General features: G+C 43.1%; 1 protein-coding gene across 1 annotated transcript; it reads left to right on the plus strand.

Moving 5' to 3' along the window:
* Positions 1 to 428: 428 nt before the first annotated feature.
* On the plus strand, positions 429 to 19126 carry LOC307260874 (beta-galactosidase-1-like protein 2; the record flags this gene model as incomplete). The annotated part of the gene is made up of 19 exons (XM_080041238.1): positions 429 to 520; positions 909 to 1091; positions 1176 to 1244; positions 1662 to 1757; positions 1980 to 2088; positions 2184 to 2276; positions 2382 to 2463; positions 2567 to 2631; positions 2723 to 2807; positions 3305 to 3442; positions 3617 to 3697; positions 3794 to 3903; positions 3995 to 4141; positions 5387 to 5458; positions 5560 to 5638; positions 5746 to 5833; positions 5916 to 6027; positions 6122 to 6238; positions 19040 to 19126. The coding sequence occupies 19 exons, from the start codon at positions 429 to 431 to the stop codon at positions 19124 to 19126; spliced, it is 1905 nt and encodes a 634-aa protein (XP_079897364.1).
* Between the last annotated feature and the right edge of the window lie 421 nt (positions 19127 to 19547).

A 19547-nucleotide genomic window follows, 5' to 3' on the forward strand; every position in this document is an offset into this window, starting at 1 on the left:
ATGTATTATTCAAGTGGACATTTAAGTAGGCCTATTACAAAATATAAATTGCTTCAAAATATTTACTATTTAAATTGGCTCCGTTTATAATAGGCTATATGATGGCTCAAAATATCAGACAGTATTTGTTAAAGAAAATATAGTTTTCGTAATTAATAAACCATTATATAGCCCAGTAAAATTTCAGGAAGGAAAAATATTGGATGTAGGCCTAGTCTTTCCTCACACACACCGATCCAATTGTTTCTGTACAACCGTAGGCCTATGACAACTCTCAGGTATGTTCACTCCATGGTTTAGCAGTGGGCCACTCCCACAAGGCGGTGCATTACCCATGCCAGCATCATGCATCCATCTGTGCTCAGATGCTGCTGAAAACTTAACTCGACTACTGCTTATGTCACTGGAAGATAAATCACATCCTACCGATGGTTGTCCTGAGGATAAGAAATGCCCACAAAAGGAAGTATGCACTCATCTGCCTGTTCATTGTTGGTTTCATCATGTACAGATATCTCTGGTAAGTTAGCCTATATATGTTCTCACTATTATTCAATATGTTTGAGTTAGAGCTACTGTAAGGCTGCTTGCTTATGCATTACTTTATTACAGTCAGTTATTAGCTATATAGTAATGCTTCAAGCCTCTGAGACAAAGTATGATAACACAAGTTGTCAGTACCTTAAAGGAAAAATGTAAAACACTCTAAATGTAAATATGGAGTGTTTACCTCTTCTTGCCTAAGTCTTGCTTGCCTCGCCTCAATTCAGATATGTTCCTGCACACTTGTGGCTGTGCTTGACAACACAAGACATCTACAAATTCCTATCGAGCACATGTCATGTGGTCTATCCAAGCACAATAGCCTATGTGAGTGTGACACAGATACGATACAACTCTTCTTCCAGTATGCCAGCAAGGGAAAGAAGAAGCAGGAAGGTTGGCCTGAGCGCCAACTCCTCTCAGCTCCGCCTGGAGGGAGAGCCCTGCCTCATCCTGGGGGGATCCATCCACTACTACCGCGTGCCCCGGGCCTACTGGAGGGACCGCCTGATCAAGATGAAGGCCTGTGGCATCAGCACCCTCACTACGTAGGAACACTACCATGGATGTGTGTTTTGGCTTGTACATTTCACCTCCAAAATGTTAATAGGGGAAATTCTGGATCATTGCAGGTCTGTGCCGTGGAGTCTGCACCAGCCAGAGAGAGGGGTTTTCAACTTCCAGATACAGCTGGATTTAGAGTAAGGGGCACCGTGACTCTTCCTCTAGCTAAATGCAAAACATACTCATACAGTTCGTAATGGGAGTGAAGGCCCCTACCAAATATGCAGCTTAAAAATGTCCATAATGAAAAGGAAAACACCTTGCACCACCTCTATCTCACTGTTCTAACAATATGACCTGCTCTCAGGCGTGTTGGGAATCATAAAACCCCCAGTCCTCAGAGGGGGAGCTGGAGGCAGAGGTCCCACCTGACAACAGCAACATCTCCCCAACAACAGCAACTTAGCAAGCAATTAACCACACAGTAGTGATACATGCTGCTGTTGTTGCCAAGCAAGTTTCACACTCCTCAAACAACAACATATGAGGTCTCTCGCTCTTTGTGTTCGTGCAGATCGAACATGCTGATTAATTGCTCTCCTTCTCTGTTTCAGAGCATATATCAATCTTGCTGCTGAATTGGGATTGTGGGTAATTTTACGACCAGGGCCCTACATTTCCTCAGAGCTGGACCTAGGAGGTCTACCAAGGTAGTGATAGTGTTCTCTGTTATGTAGATTTTAAGCCAATGCTTTGTTCAAATAGGTCTGACTAGAACCACTTTTTTCTGTTAGTGTGATCAGGGGGGAAATGTCAAGTGCTATAAGGGAAGACTTGTCCAGGGTGTGAAGCTGTGTCCTCTATGTAAGGGTCACTGTGCCTCCGTTTTTCTGTAGTCCTAACCAGGCATGTTGTTTTCTGCCTCTTTGCAGCTGGCTCCTCAGTGATGGCAACATGAGACTACGCACCACTTACCCAGGCTTCACCCAGGCTGTCAATACCTTTTTTGACAAACTCATACCAAAAGTGGTTCCACTGCAGGTTTGCTTTCTGTCACTAAGGCCCAAAACAAGTTTGTCGTAGCTCCAGTTCATTTACCTTGACGTCCTTCCAACTCAAATGCCTTTGTGTTTTAGTTCAAGAAAGGAGGTCCCATTATTGCAGTGCAGGTGGAACATGAATACGGATCCTTTGCAAAGGATGAAGGTTACATGCTTTTCATTAAAGAGGTAATGTGATGTGCCTAAATGAAATGCAACCTCAATGTAGGTTTATTAAAACACACATGTACACATTGATATTGATGTTCATATCCTCTGTTTTATTTTTGAAAGGCTCTTCAGTCTAGAGGGATCAGTGAACTCTTGTTCACATCAGACAATCACAACACATTAAAGTCTGGAGGTGTGGATGGAGGTAAGGTATATTTATCACACACACACACACACACACACACACACACACACACACACACACACACACTCATGCACTGCTTACCTTGTGATATCCTATCTTGAAGCCATCAGATCAGTGAAGCTGCAGAAGTTAAATCAGAGAGATATCCGGGATCTCAGTGCTATCCAGGTGTGTATCTTACCTTTGTTTCCGCAGCATTACCCTGTCTGTCAGTGGGCATGTGTGTGATTGTGTTGGTCTTTTGTGTTGTGTTTGTCAGCCCAACAGCCCCACCATGGTGATGGATTACTGGACCGGCTGGTTTGACGTGTGGGGTGACCTCCACCATGTGCTGCCCCCAGAGGGTTAGGAAGCTTCTCCTTGTTTTCGGCGGCCTTATAGATAAAACAGACACTTTTCTATCTCTATTTATTTTATTAATAATAGTAATAGTAATAATAATAATAATAATAATAATAATATCATAATTTTATATAGCGCCTTTCAAGAAACCTTAAGATGCTTAGTCATACATGGGCCACTGACATCTCTTCATAAAGTATTTCTTTTTTACCATCCACCAGCAATTTACTCTCAGCTCACTCTTAACTGCTGTAAACAAATAATGCTTTCTTTTCACTCAGTACTTTGTATGATATTTATTTTCCTAGTGCGTTGCTTTTTTGCATGAGGAACACCAGCTACATGCCAACAATGTAAATGCAAATGTAAATGTGAACGTCAGGGCCCATTTAATGCAGAACCTGACAAAAAGGGGGTCAGCAAGGTTACACTGACTGGACTTTAAAGGTGCATTATGAGTTTCCCTTTGTTTACAGTATTTGTTTAAACATCTTTTCAGATATGGTGTCCACCGTGAGAGAGATTCTGAGGCGGGGCATGTCTATCAACCTCTACATGTTCCATGGAGGCTCCAGCTTTGGCTTCATGAGCGGAGCACTCGCTCATCCTTCCTACAGAGCATTGGTCCCCAGCTACGGTCTGTCATAAACAAACGAGCTGTGGCTTTTAATGCAAATATACTCAAGGATTTTATGATAATGATGAAGCTGGAGAATGTGTTCCTTGCCTTCTATAGAGCAAGCAGTAAACTTAACAGCCAGCAGATGGCAGCACATGATAGTCACTGTATGACACCGGGATGTTTTTTCAGATTATGATGCACCCTTGTCTGAAGCTGGGGAGTACACTCCAAAGTACCATCTCCTTAGGGATTTACTCTCTCGATACAACGGTAGGTTGAACGCTAAGTTTATATGAGAATGAGGAATGTAAACACATACAATGACAGACCTCTCTGCCCCACCCATTCTGTGACCTGTGTGTGCAGGAGGAGACAGTTTCCCCAACCTGCCAGCCCTGTACTACAGGGAGACGTATGAACCGGCGATCATGTACCAGCACCTGTCTTTATGGGATGCTCTGAGCTTCACTGAGGGAGTATGTTTTATGTAAGATCAACTGTGTCCTTTGCGTGAAATGAAAACAATTTTTCTTTTTAATAGAGGATGTTTATTTGTTTTTCCTGCAGCCATTTCATTCAGCAGAGCCAGTGAACATGGAGAATCTACCCGTGAACAACAGGAACGGCCAGTCGTACGGATACACGCTGTATGAGAGCACCATCAGCAGTGGAGGACTATTGAAGTCTGGAGACAATGTCAGAGACCGTGCCCTAGTGAGTCTTCATTGTAGTAATGGCATGATCTCAGTCGCTCTCCCCAGTATGCTAGAGTTAAGCTCCTATCTCACTGGGCTGCGACTGTTTGCGACAAGTTGGAGACTGCATTCGCAGTCTTTAAACTGTCTCCAAACGTTCGCGGAGGTCTCAATTTCCTCGCATGAGTCGCAGAGCCGCGCAGTCTTGTCACATGAATTTTGAACATGTTCAAAAAAAGTGTGCGACAAATCAGTCTCAAAATAGTCTCAGAGTCGTCGCAGGTGTGTCGCACGCGTCGCAAACCCTTCTCCATTTAGTCTCCGCGAGTCAGAAAGTGCGAGAAGTGTGAGACAACTTTGCGAGGGTTTGGCGACATATGAAACTAAATTGCGACTGCTTTGAGACAAAAATTAGACTGACATTCCGTTCGTGCGACACTCGCCAGACGTTCGTGAGACATAAATGCGACCTCCCGGCAAGGACATTCGCAAACGTGTCGTAAGTAGCAACTCAGTGAGACTGCAAGTGAAAATTGTCGCAAATTGGCACATTCGGTCGCAATTTTGTGTCTCCAACTGGTCGCAAACAGTCGCAGCCCAGTGAGATAGGGGCTTTAGCCTTCCATCAAAACTAAACTTAAAAGAGAAAGTTTGACATTTTAAGAAATATTCAACTCATATTTGTGCACAAAACACAAAGCTATAGCCAGCCGCGTTGCTGGATGTGTCCAAAGGTAGACAATGGGCCTACCAGAACCTTATAAGCTGACTAGTCATCTTGAATTTCAATGGTGTAATCAGTACAAGAAACAAAGTGACAAGTTGTGGTGTTATGTGCTGAACACAGTTTGTTGGCCACGTGCAGGGAATCTAGATATAAGATAATAGAGATATGATGTGATTCTAAGCGTGCAGATAAAGGTGATGGTAGTCCAGTTGTGTTACCTTTGGACGGATTCAGGCTAGGTGTTACCTCTGTTTCCATTTTTCTTAATGCTAACTAGGCTTTAGCTTTATATTTAATGAACATATGAATATCAATCACTTCAGTAAGAGCAAATTGTTTTTTCTTTTCCGTGTTTCCAATTGGTAAGCCCACAGTTAACGTTCCAGGACATACTCCACATGAAGGTTGTGTAAAGGTTCTGATTGAATGATAGTCGGAAAACTCTACTTTGAGATAGTTAATTCAAGTGAAACAGAGTTCATTCGTTATGTAGGCTAATATTATTAAAATGATTTGACAATGTATTTTTACCCCTAGGTGTTTGTAGACAGAAGCTACATTGGGCTTTTCAAACGCCAAAGTCTTGAGCTGGCAGTTCCTGATGGTAAGGTATGGCATCAAGAGGGAAAATAAAGGCAAATATCCAATAATTAAAATATTTTTTGGCTTTTAAAACTTGCAAAAGACATAAAAACAACCAACCCCTACAGGGACGGCGTACCTTAAGTTTATTGGTGGAAAACTGTGGACGAGTTCACCGTGGAAGGGAGCTTGACACACAGCGTAAAGGTGACCGACAGATAATACTGTATGCAGTTCATTGCTATGCCTGCTATTTAATAACTCAAGCTCTGAGCGGTTAGTGTACAAGCCAATTTTGATTTGATTTCTTGCAGGCCTTGTGGGAGACATTTTATTAAATAATATACCCTTGCGGGATTTTACAATATACAGCCTGGAAATGAAACCCAGCTTTATTGATAGGTTGGTACTCTTTATTGAATCGCTGCATATCCCTTTCATTTTGAAGTCATATAGTGTGATTTAAATGGATGTCTTATTTCAGTCTTTATCAGGCACCGTGGAAAATGCTCCCTGAAGCTCCCAGCTTCCCTGGATTCTTCATGGGAAGGCTGTTTGCATACGGGTATCCCAGTGACACATTTGTAAAGCTGCCAGTAAGTTAAACCAAACGTGTTAGTTTTTATGCCATGCACAACACAGTATTCATGTATGCATTGTGGAACCATTCAACTGTCTCTTGGTCCACAGGGATGGGAGAAAGGTGTTGTGTTTATCAATGGGCTGAATCTGGGCCGTTACTGGTCCATCGGCCCTCAGCAGGCGCTCTACCTCCCCGGCCCCTTTCTCAACAGTGGAATCAACCAGGTAGGTTTGTGCACACACCAGCATTTATGAGAGGAATAGTTCAACATTTTTGGAATCATGCTGAGAAGATTGATACCACCCTCATGTGTGCTGCTAAGCTACTGTTAGCTTACATCGTACCTCTAGTCTACACGGAAAACATCAGAGTCAATGCTGCCTGAATCACAATGTGGCTTCAGAAAAAGCAGGGGTGCGGTCGACATGATCTTTATAGCACGGCAACTTCAGGAGAAGTGCAGGGAACAACATCAGGATATTTTTATAGCTTTGGTTGACCTCTCCAAAGCATTTGACTCTGTTCAGAGATAACTTTTGTGGGACATCCTCCTAAAGTTTGGATGTCCCAACAAATTTGTTATCATCCCCTGTCAGTTCCATGATGATATGACTGCTAGGGTGACTATGGGAGGAAAAGAGTCCTCTCCTTTCCCTGTTCGTATACAGTCCCCTCCATAAGTATCGGAACAGTGAGGCCAATTCCTTTATTTTTGTTGTAGACTGGAAACATTTGGGTTTGACACCAAAATATGAATATGAGACAATAGATCAGCATTTCAGCTTTCATTTCCAGGTATTCACATCTGGATCTGATACACAACCGAGAAGATAGCATTATTTGTAAAGGAACACCACATTTTTCTCCAAACTTTAGCCTTTCCATCACTTTGGTAAAGGTTCATCTTGACAATAACATGATGGCAGCAGCAAAATGAACTTAGAAGTCTACAGAAACATTCTGTCTGCCAATTTAAAGAAAGATGCAACCAAACTGATTGGAAGATCCTTCATCATGCAGCAAGGTAATGACCCTAAAAAACTGCAAAAACAACAAAGGAGTTCATCAGGGGCAAGAAATGGAAAGTTTTAGACTGGCCAAGTTAATCTCCAGACTTAAACCCTATAGAGCATGCATTGTACCTGCTAAAGAGGAGACCGAAGGGTGTAACCCCCTAACACAAACAGCAACTGAATGAGTCTGCGGTGAAGGCCTGGAAAAGCATCACAAAAGAAGAATGCAAAAGTTTTGTTATGTCAATGGGTCACATGCTTGATGCAGTTATTGCAAGTGAAGGATTTGCAACAAAATATTAAGTCTTATTCACTTTAATGTATTTTAAGTTCCAATACTTTTGCTCACCTAAAAATGTGGTGTTCCTTTACAAAAAATGATATCTTCTCAGTTGTGTATCAGATCCAGATGTAAATACCTGGAAATGAAAGCTGAAATGTTGATCTATTGTCTCATATTCATATTTTGGTGTCAAACCCAAATGTTTCCAGTCTACAGCAAAAATAAAGGAATTGGCCTCACTGTTCCGATACTCATGGAGGGGACTGTATGCATCAACCAGGGCTGTGTGCTGGCACCTGTGCTCTTTAACATCTTCCTTCTCTGTGTTACTCATGTAGTAGGATATAACTGGTAGAATCGGCATTGACACTACCTGGAACTTGCATGTATGAAGCCTGGGTCTGTTGAAGGTGGCTGTGCTGTTTGGGCTGTGATAGCCATATGATAGGATAGGGAACAAGTAAGTTTGAAAGTATGCTTTTGTTTTGTTTATTTACATTTTTAAATAAGGTTAAAAGTGGACGTCATCATCAAAATCGATGGACAACCAAGAGAGAGTGTGTGTGAGACAATGGAACGCTATACTAGGATTTAAGATGGGGAACTACAAAGATGGTGGACAAACTTTTGTGGTCCGGACGTCACACAAGAGTTTGAGGTGGCTATGTGGCCACGTGGTAGATAAGTTGCTAAGAGCAACGTGGTGGAAGACCCCAGACACTAGCTGGCTCTAAGGGTCCTGTGTTCTGAACCCCAGACTGTGTTTTAATCTAACTGGTTCTATCTGTCATTTGAATGTTAATTATTGAATATCAATTATATGGTGTATTTGATCAGAGTTACTTTCAAGTGTTTTGAAAATGTTTTTCTTAATTGACCAAACCCCATGACTCTGTTACTAGTCCGACATTAGTTTTGGAATGTTTGGTTTTCAAGCTAGCTGTCAGGATTTGTTGTTATGATAGTTTCAGAGTGGAAAAAGTAAGTGGATCAGTTTACCCCCTTGATTTCTCTGGTCTGTCTCAGTTTACCCCACAGCTGGGGTAAACTGAGACACAAGATAACTTTTTTTAAAACAATCATATTTTCACTGCCCTTTGTCATGAATAAATTCTGCTGATGCCCTTTTCTAGGAAACATCCTGAATTAATGGGAAATGTGTAAATTTGACTGATAAATCATTTTAGCTCCCTTAGAGCACATGTGTCAAACTCATCACGTTTTGATGTGGCCCGCGAATCAATTCGGACGATTTGAATCAATTCTGAAAAAAATAAAAAAATAAATAATCTTTTTTTTTTTTTTTTTTAATTCTTCATGGAGCCTGTGCCATATCCGCACATCACATACGCTCCCAACTTCTAGGAAATGTACTTAGCTTACAGCTAGGAATGTCTGCTGAAAGTTCCACAGCTCAGGATTTTAAGCCATGAATTGATGAACTTGCATCTAAGAAGAGCTGTCAGTTTTCTGAGGGCTGTAAATAGGCCAATATATGTGGCTAAATAGAATGCAATATTGATGATTGATTGTGTCAAGTGTCTAAGGATTAATGCCAAAATTATCTGGTTTCTAATTTTTGCTTTAAGTTACAATTTAGCCAACTAGCTAACGTTAGCTAGCTGCTGATAGCCCAACCCTTTCGTTTCCAATGGTGGCTTGGCATTTCATTACCAATGTAAAGTTTCATAGCTAACACTGGTGCTGCGTCATGATTCCTAAAAAAACAAAACATGTGATATGTTTTGAATGTGCAGAAAGTTTTGAAAAATCCAGGAGAATAAATATTGTGGCTCAATCCAGAATGCATGAGAGCCTTACTGCACTTGTCCTTTATAATTGTTTCACCAGGAACCTGAATGTTGTCTCTGCCTTTACAAAAATTAAGACATTTCCAACATAAATTGATGCCGAAAAGGCACAGATCGGTGGATAAAAATCCACCAGAATGCAGGAAATTAAGTGTGTGACATTAAAAAATGTTGGGGGGAGCACCCCCATACACCCCACCTATAATTTGTCCCCCGAAAATGTTGAAGCGAAAACTAGCCATTGTACGCGTTTATATACTTACTTAGATATGTTCTTTTTATTTTACGATTAAAAAGAAGGTATGTCAGTCTGGCCCTTAGTGTGATTATCATATCGTAGAGTGGCCCTTTGTGAAAATGAGTTTGACACCCCTGCCTTAGAGGGAAGCAAATGTGAAAAGTCTCACATTACCCCGTTCTCCCCTACATGCCATAAGTTGTACTTTCAAATGTGGAGGGAAGTCAGATTTTACCTTTGCGGACAGTGAGAGGCCAAATCCAAGATGGCCGCCAGTCCGCTGGGTATAATGTTCAAACTCTCAAAATTTAAGAACCATGCAATATAATTAGACATTTAAGGTGTCATTTTCAACTAAAGTAGATATGCAATATAATTGGATATAATTTGGTCAATTCTTACCTTGACGTTCCTGCTGCTGCTCTTCTCACTCCAGCCCCTCCCCTTTTATCTCCAGCTCCTCTCATTTCATCTGAACACCTCCCCTATCCTTTCCAGCCCTCTCCTTCCCGTTGCATCCCCTCCCCTTTCCTCTCCAACTCCTCCCCTTTCCCACCAACTCCTCCTCGTTTCTCTCCAGGGTAAAGGTTTCCTCTCCAGTCTTTCCCCTTTCCGCTACAGCCCTCCTCTTTATTCTCAAGCCCTTCCCATTTCCCCTTCAGCTCCTCCCATTTCCTCAGAGGTCCCTCCCCTTTCACATATAGCCCCTCCCATGTCACCTCCATCCCCTCCCCTTTCCTCTCCAGCTCCTCCCATTCTCTCTGAAGTCCCTCCCCTTTCCTCTCCAACTCCTCCTCTTCCCCTCCAGCTCCTCCTCTTTCTTCTCCAGTCCCTCCCCTTCCCCTTTCCTCTCCAGCCCCTCCTCTTTTTCCTCCATCTCCTCCCCTTTCATATCTAGCCCCTCCCATTTCTTCACAGACTTTGGATGCTGTCCCCGCACTAGCTGCAAGCATGCATGCATACCAATTATGGTATTGCATATCCTGGGAATCCATTACCAGGGCTGTACAGTGCGACAGTTTTGATCGCATTTGCTACTGAAATTGATCACGTGCGATGATGAATACAACTCCAATCGCACTCGTGCTAGTGTTGCCACCCGTCCCGTTTTTCCCAGAATTGTTCTCTTTTTTTCACCAGCTGTGACCCGTTTTTTGGGGAAAATGCCAAAACCTCATTTGATTTCCTTCCTTCGTTCAGTAGTTAAGGCCGTCTCACACGGGCCGAGGAGTTTGTTGCGCCCGCTATTGCATCGGAGAGGCGGGCGGGCAGGGGCGGTCTTAACGATCTCGGGGCCCGTTTCAAGACCCTGTGTGGGGCCCCACACTTTTTTTTTTTTTTTTTTTTTTTTAATAAATAATGCTTGTGCATGCTGCCCGCGAAAATAAAAAAGATTGTGGAAACCAGTTGGTTCATAGACGGATTATGAGATAATGGGCCCAGACTCTTTGTACCGTTTTAAAGTTAAATGCATCAGAGCAGAGGAACATTTTAATCAAATCTTGAGCTGCAGAAGGAACATTATTTTTCTTAAACAGGCACTCTTTACTCTGCAACTGTGAAAACAGTACAGTAGATTGGTCTGCAGACTCATGTTATATGATGGAGGGGCCCATTGCAACATATACAGGGTGGAAAGCTACTTTTCATGAACAGTATAGAATTTACACATAGCAAGCTTATTCCTGTTTGTGTGTGGGGGGCTTAGCTGTCCCTCATGAAGCCCCTTAGACAGAGCTAATAATGCTTTTGTTTTGCACTTGCTTTTCTATTTGTCACCTAGTTGGGGCCATGATGATTTATTTCCTTATATTTAGGCTATTCCTTGTTGGACCCTGTTATTGACATGAGTGACTGAGCTCTTTGACAATGCAACATTTAAAGTTACTATCAGTATTTCTGGCTTAGGCCCCCCCCCCCCCGAGCCCTTGGGCCCCTGGGCATGGTTGCATGCAATATTATTCTCAAAGTGCACCAGATTGATGGATTTTACTTTAAAAGGTTGCATTTTTTTCTTCCGGGGCCCCCCTACAAGGTCCAGGGTCCCCACCCACCTCAGTCTCCCTATTTAGCCTATACTGTAAAAAGCACTGTAGGTGTGTATGGTTATTATAGGTCATTACACTGGTCAGTCTGAACTGGTAGCCTAATAATGGCCGAGCCCTCCGCCCCAAACATTCAAGTGTCCCTTTTTTTCCTAAATCCAAGGTGGCAACCCTAACTAGTGCGACAGCCTGCCAAATTGCAATTGGCAGGTTAGATTATTTTGTCTAAATTGCAATCAGTGCACCCCTATTAATTTTTCTACAATTATTACTGCACACACTAGGAAATAATATTAATTGAGAATCTCAAATGAGACCAAGATGACATGCTCAAAGGTAATTAGAGCGAAATGCAAGGGTTAAGGTTATGCAAGTTTTCGATCATACTTTGTGTGCTACCAAATTTATTTTTGTGCTACTGATTTTTTTTGCTTGCTAGCACCAGTGCTACCACTTTAAAAAATAAGCGTACAGCCCTGATTACGTTACATTTTATTTAGCTGACGCTTTTACAAACTCAGAACAGCAAGAATCACACAAATGGTAAATGGACTCCTCTTATACAGCGCTTTTCCCTGTTTTTTCACAGCTCAAAGCGCTTTACATTGTTTCGTACAAATTCACCCAATCACACACACATTCATACACCGATAGCAGCAGCAGCTACCACACAGGGTGCAAGCTAACTATCAGGAGAAATTCGGGGTTCAATGTCTTGCCCAAGGACACTTCGACATGTGGCAGGTAGGCGGGGGATCGAACCTACGACCCTGCACTCCAGAGGCGACCTCCCTGCCCACTTCGCCACTGCCGCCCCCAGTACTATAGTACAATCTAAAGAGTGCAGTTTAAAGAGATGTGTTTAAAGCCTGCAGCGGAAGTGTAGGCTTTCAGCTGTTCTGAAGTCAATGGAGGTTTGCTGTAGCACCACCACCAGGCAAGACTTTGCATTTACATACATAATTGTCTAGATTTTGGTAAATTCTTACCTTGTCGTAGACCTAAATGCATGTGCCTGAACATTGGTGATCTCAAAGGTGTCACTAAATGATTGGGCATATCCACTTTAGTGGAAAATGACACCTTAAATGTTTAATTACATTGCATGGTTCTTAAGTTATGAGAGTTTGAACATTATACCCGGCGGAAAGGCGGCCATTTTGGATTTGGCCTCTCACTGTCCGCAAATGTAAAATCTGACTTCCCTCCACATCTGAAAATAAAGCTTATGGCATGAACTAACCATGGTAGAAATGTCATGCTTTTCTTAAAAAGTTCACAATTGTTGTGCTTATCCGCTGTAAGGGAGAACGGGGTAATTTGTCACACGGGTAGGTTGTCACAGTCGTTATATCTCGGAACCAGAAGGCGCTGTCTGTTACATTTTGGTATGTAAATATCCACTACTGAGATCAGAGGTAACCTACATAGTCTTCCTTGGAGTTAGACTGCTGCATTTGAGGTGAGAGGACTGTTAGTGTTTTTCATGTCAAATTGAAAATATTTAGCTCCTCAGTATTTTTCTTCTAGGCTTTTACACAATGGGTTTATAACAAAACACTTGTTACCCTAAAAAAGTGTGAAGCTATAGTTTAGATTGCTTTTAGCAAGCTAATTAGTTGTCAGATGGTTGTTGGCCTTGATGCTAGCAATAAATTCCAGTTGGGGTTGGTCGTCACATTTTTTGTGGGGTTGGTTGTCACATGTTATCCAAAGGGTGCAGCCAGGAAAGGAACCCAATAACAAAATAAAATGTCAAGCTGTATCCTCACTGACACCCCAGAGAAGGAGAGAATTGAGCAGGAAAGGCAGCTAGCATGCAAAAGAGTAAAAAAGGGCAACAAAATCAAAACGACCCAGTGCATCCCAAACTAGATCAGTTGCCAAGGCTACTGCACCCCAGTGCACTCCACCCCAGCTGGGGAAGAAGAAACAGAAGAGAAAGAGACAGGAGGAGGAATCTTCATCAGATGAAGAGGATAGTTTGTGTTTGGTTTGTATGCAAACGTTCTCCAGCACCCGTTCAGGGGAGGTAAGGGAGAAGTGTTGTATGTGCAACCAGCGGGCACACAATCTCTGCTTAGTTAGAGTGAGCAGACCCTACATTTGCCATCAATGTAACTCAGATAGTGAATGTGTGTATCCTAGTTGAGTAGGCTATTATTGTTAGACCTATTTGTTTTGTTCTTTATGATTTCCTTTTTGTTAATTCCTTGCTCATTTTGTGTTAAGATGCTTAAAGTTATGTAAGCCTATTTTTCAACTTGACAATGAAATTAAACTTTCAAATGTAGTTCTGCTTTCTTGCCTTCTTTTTAAGATTTTTCCCATAAAGATAACATTGTGACAAACAACCCCATAGTGTGTGACAACCGACCCCTTGAAGAGGTTGGTTGTCACAATGTGTTAGAGTGTCTTTGATGGTACATTTCTTCTTTATTACAATAAGTTAGAAAAAGTGAGGGGTTCACATTTCAAGCCAACACCTTAAGCTTCAATTTAATGTAGGAATGACTATTGAAAGATGTTTAGGTGATGAGCAATTCTGACTAGAGTAAAAAGTGTGCCAACTTACCCCGGTCTCCCCTACTACAATGACACTTCACCCCCAAACTGCTCCAGGGGCGCTGTACTATGGCTGACCCTGCACTTTGATCCAATGATCCCCCTTTGGTCTTTGTCAAAAATTACTTTCTTACCTCAAAATCCGAGAAGCCCCTGACTAAGCCCACATTGAGGGGGCCGGCGCTCCACCCACATTGACGGGGGGGAGCCTAAGCTCAATGCCTGTCTGTCACGCTATCACACATTCACCCGAGTAGTGAGTGTCGCTCGAGCCTTAAGGAGGCTAATGCTAGCGCTTAAGCTAGCGGGAGTCCACGTTGAAGGCAAGTTGTTGTAGAAGGCAGGGGGGACTCTGCCTGGAGGAAGAGTGGCCCAAACAGGGAGAGTGAGAGCGGGCCTGGGGTCAGGGGTAGAGCCCCGTGGTAAAAAAAAAAAGACATGTTGTTAGTGTAATGTACACTGTAGGCCTACATAAACATGAAGAAAATATATCATGGGAGCATGCTCAACGGGGTTGAAAATGATAACGGGGTTGAAGGGGACATATACAGATAAGAGTTTATTTTAGACTCAAATTACTTTCAACATGCATGAGATAAGAAATCATATATTTATTTAAAATAACAAATATATTTTCACAAGTTATTGTTTTCTATCTTTATTTCATGTAACGGGGTTGCGTTGTTGAACTTGACTACAATATCAACATTTAAATGACTGAAATAGCTGTTAAAGGTGGTGGCAACTTGCCTCTTTCTGCTGCTGTTGTTCAAAAGGCCTCTAACATGTCTTCTAATGTTAGGCTACATTTAACATATGGAACAGTCCATTATTTTTTTATGGGTGGGAGAATGATTTGTGTAACGGGGTTGAGGGTTACCGAGGGTCGGAAGTAAATATTGCGATTTGAATGAATAATCATGAATTTGAATTCATAAAATCACTTCCACTGATAAAATAGGCTCATCCATAATGAATTATGTGAGGTGACTATGGCAAGAGAGAGTATAAGGTCATAGTAAGGAAGGACAATATTTGTTCTTTGCTTGTTCTACACTTTATTGATTGGTTATCTTTTCTTTTAATAGTTTACTATCTATTTTTTGTTATTTTTTAATTGTTCTGTTGATTAAAAAGACTGTTGTGAGGGCTGCTGTGATTGGTGTAACTTAATGTGCGTCAAACCTGTGGCTTTTAATTGTGTCTAATTGAGGTATATTTTTTGGCCTTAAATGTGGTCACATTACATCTGTTAAGTGGACCCTTCATAGTTCCCCAAATCTTATTTTGACTCTTACTTAGTTCATTGGCAGCTGGGCCTGCAACCCTCACAAACAGATGGGTACAGGAGTTCTCTTAAGCACACGTCACATTGTTTAGAGTACACACTTAATGGTTTTACAGACATAGTTACGGGCTTTAATTTGTCTGTGTAGATGTCAGTGCGGACCCTTGGGAGACAGCCTTGCTGGTATATTTTAACATTCACAGGACTATCATATATGACCTCATAAGGAAACTGTTACAAGATAGCATTAGCAATCAACATAGTAGGTAGGGATGTCCGTGGTTAATTGTTAACTGTTAAGAAGAGCTTTAACCGGTTATTACTAAAGGTTAACAATTAAATCATCTCTTACTCCCTGTATGCTATTGCTCCATGCAGGACTCTTATTTTGATATTGCTAAACCGGATGTAACAATGCAAACTGCCAGCAAAGAATTAAACGAGTTGTCTAGGCTACGTTTAACTTTATAAAAGGTACGCTGCAAGAAAGATAGCCAGTCACAACACTCCCGTGCCATGTGTTTGTATAATTTAATTAACAGCATGGGCTCCCGCTAGCTTAACATAGCGCTAGCATTAGCCTGCTTGAGGTGGAAGCCGGGTGGAAGCGGAAATCTGCTAGTGAATGTGTGAGAGAGTGACAGACAGGCAGTGAGCCCTGAGCGCCGGCCCCCTCAATGTGGGCTTAGGCTCCCCCCCCCCCCCCCTCAATGTGGGGCTTAGGCCCCCCCCCCACCCTCAACGTCTGCGAGCCGCAAGCTGGATCCCAATACAGAGAGGACGCGGTCTACGCGGTCTATGAAGGCTATAGCCTGTGAAGGCCGATTCGAAGGCCGATCGAGCGTTGTTAAACGAGACGGTCTCCGCAGGTCTCCGTATACGAGCATTTCCGGTTTGCGTGACGACTCGCCGCTCCTGTGCTGCCTAGCAACCCTGATTGCTGCCAACAGAAACAGCCTTGTCAACGGAGGAAAAAAGAAAAAGAAGTTGCCTACCAGACGAAAAGGAAAAAAAGTACAAGAAAAAAAGAAAGGAAGATAAAAGTTAAGAAGATGGAGCAACACGTTGCTGTTTTGTTATTTTTTATTTTATTTTATGCCATCTCTGAAAAAAACGCAATGAATCTTGGGATATGTTGGGCCACGAAGGATCCATCTGTTGCAGCCTTCAAAACCGTGAAACGAAGGCTACATTTCTCGGCCGCATATGAAGGAGCCTTGCTAATGGAACAAGCCTTTGCGCGCCGCTATGACGCAATCGGTCTTCAAATGCAGCCTTCCTAGGCTGCAACCCCTGGATTGAGATTCAGTGGCAGTCAGGGGTAGCCTACTTGCAAAATCCTTTTTCTTCTCCATACAATCTATCTGCTTCTGTTTCCTGCCTTTCAAACCACACTGGGGTGTCCAGGAGTAAGTGGGTTAATAATGCAATTGTTACGGTGACGACAGGCAGACAGGCAAGCAGGACCCAAATGCAGAAAGTTTCAAGTGAGGGTAATTTATTGTCCAAAAAACACAAAAACTCCAGAAACGCAAAAAAGGCACAAAGGCAAGGCACAAAGGAAAGGCACATGGAACATACAGGGACAGACTCACCAACAGGTACAATGCTCGGACAGGGAACAAAGAAACACCGGGAGTTAAATACACAGACACACACACAAGACCGGGTAGACAACGAGGGACAGGTGAAACACATTAGGGAAGGGAGCAGTAGGGAAACTTGACAGGACATGGGGAGGAACAAGACAGACATACCAAAATAAAACAGGAAACACCAAAACAAGACAAGACAAAGACAGACCATGACAGTACCCCCCCCCCCCCTAAAAGGTCGACTTCCAGGCGACCACACACTGGAAAAAAAAAAAAGTCAAACCCAAACGGGGTGGGTGGAGGGGTGCCAGGAGGAGGGAAACGGGGAAAAAAAAATGGCCTGGGGCAGAGCACGGGGGTGACCGGCTGGTCAGGGAACTGGAGTGGGGCAGTGCACGGGGTGACCGGCTGGCCAGGGAACAGGAGTGGGGCAGAATGGAGGGGTGTCAGGCGGGCGGCCAGAAAAAGGCCCCAGGGCACGGCAGGAAGCTTCAGGCGGACGGCCTGGGGGGCAAGCAGGGGCACGGCAGGGAGCTTCAGGCGGATGGCCTGGGGGGCAAACAGGGGCAAGGTGGAGGTGGAACCCCTCAGGAGGCCGACGGCAAAGACGATGAGGGCTCAGTCCCTCTGGAGGCCTGCAGCGACGAAGACGAAGGTGAGGAACCCTTTCTGGAGGCCAGCCTCGGCCAAGAAGAGGACGATAGAACCCTCCTGGAGGCCGGCAGAGGCGAAGGCGGTAAACCCTTTCTGGAGGCCGGCCTCGGCGAAGACGAGGGCGATAGAACCCTTCTGGAGGCCGGCGAAGGCGATAAACCCCTTCTGGAGGCAGGCGGCGACGACGAAGGCACCCTGCTGGAGGCAGGCAGCGTCGACGACCCACAGGTAGCCGGCATCGGCGAGGACGGACCCGCGCAGGACACCGGCGAAGGCAGAACCACTCAGGCGGCCGGCCACGGCGAAGGCAGGCCCCCGGAGGATGGCAGGGCAGAGGGCGGTCCCCCTCAGGCAGGAGCGAAGGGCGGTCCCCCTCAGGCAGGAGCGACGTCAGATAAATAGTGTTTCTGTAACACTTTTGATTTTGTATGAATTAGAAAACATATAAAACAAGCTGTTTCCCCCTGTTCCGAGTCTTTGTGCTACGCTAAGCTAACAGTCTGCTGGTTAACACTAGTTATGGGCGGTTTTTCAACTGCCCATAACTATACTTTTACGAAATATTGAAGCCCCCAACTCTTTGACTTTTCCTAAAATTGTGTTGTGATGCTCTCCCTATGGTTAAATAAAGTCACAATTAAACTGGATTAAAAAAACAGGCATTTATACCTAGAACCGCCGCACTGGGTCAATTTGACCTGCACAGGAAAATGAAATATTTTCGAGCAGGTTGCTAGGCAACGGCATTGTTTGGGGTCCGCGATCTGACAACTGTAGCCTACGTGCAGTCATTCATAAACACTTACAATAAATTAGAGATGAAGATAAATACCTAACAACATTAGAGTTACTAAGTGAAATGAGTGATACGAGTCTGATAGCGAGACATCAGAACTGAGCACTGTCTTCCACACACCGCGGCTCGCAGCTCAACTGACAGACAGCTGAGTGCTGTCTGTGAGCCGGACAGAGAGCGTCGGAGGGATCCATCCTACGCCTCAAAACATGTCAACGTGGGGAAAAATTAATGAATAATCAATTAGAGCTTACCTAAAAATAAGTTTGCCATGTTACTGTTTATTGTATTTAGGATTTTAGCTCATTTGGGCGCTGTTTTGACCTTCTGTTTTCATTACTATACTTGCGATATTATATCTACTTTCAGTTTCATTACTGAGTCGCCACGAAACGTGATTAGTGTTCTTAAAGATACTTAGATTATAAAACAAGAGGTCCAAAACACAGATGATTATTAAACAAACTAATTTATGACTTTATACCACACTAGAAATGCACGGGTCAATTTGACCCGCCTGGCGGTTCTAGGTATAAATAGAATGCTGGAGGTTCTAGTGTTAATAGCTTCAAAGTAAGTGGTATCAATCTTCTCAACTACCCAAAAGCATTCCCTTAAAATAAAAAATGCTTGCATTATAATGGACTATAATATTCATGTTACATTGACCGTGTTTGAAAACACAGAAGCCAGAATCAAGTCTCAAAGCTGTAACTCTCTCCGTCCTTTGTCTCAAGGTGATTGTGTTTGAGGAGCAGGAAGGTGACTACAAGATCCACTTTGAGGACACGCCTGATCTGGGGATGGCAGCAGACATCCAGTGAATGCCATCGGTGCCTGTATTGATATTTTTTGTTTGTTAAATGTGTCTTTTAACAAATTGTTGCTTGTTACATCAGATGGAGCTTTTATATTCAGGGATATTAATGTTCTTATCATGGTCATTTTCTAATGCAATACAAAACATATATAAAAAAACAGAGAAAGGCATGTTTGTATAGGGGCAGTTTAAAGCCACAGTCCCCTCCAATAGTATTGGAACAGTGAGGCCAATTCCTTTATTTTTGCTGTAGACTGGAAACATTTGGGTTTGACACCAAAATATGAATATGAGACAATAGATCAACATTTCAGCTTTCATTTCCAGGTATTTACATCTGGATCTGATACACAACTGAGAAGATACACTTTTTTGTAAAGGAACACCACATTTTAGGTGAGCAAAAGTATTGAAACAGATGGACT

This window comes from Ammodytes marinus (genome assembly GCF_949987685.1).
Source record: "Ammodytes marinus genome assembly, chromosome: 14".
Classification (NCBI taxonomy): Eukaryota; Metazoa; Chordata; class Actinopteri; order Uranoscopiformes; family Ammodytidae; genus Ammodytes; species Ammodytes marinus.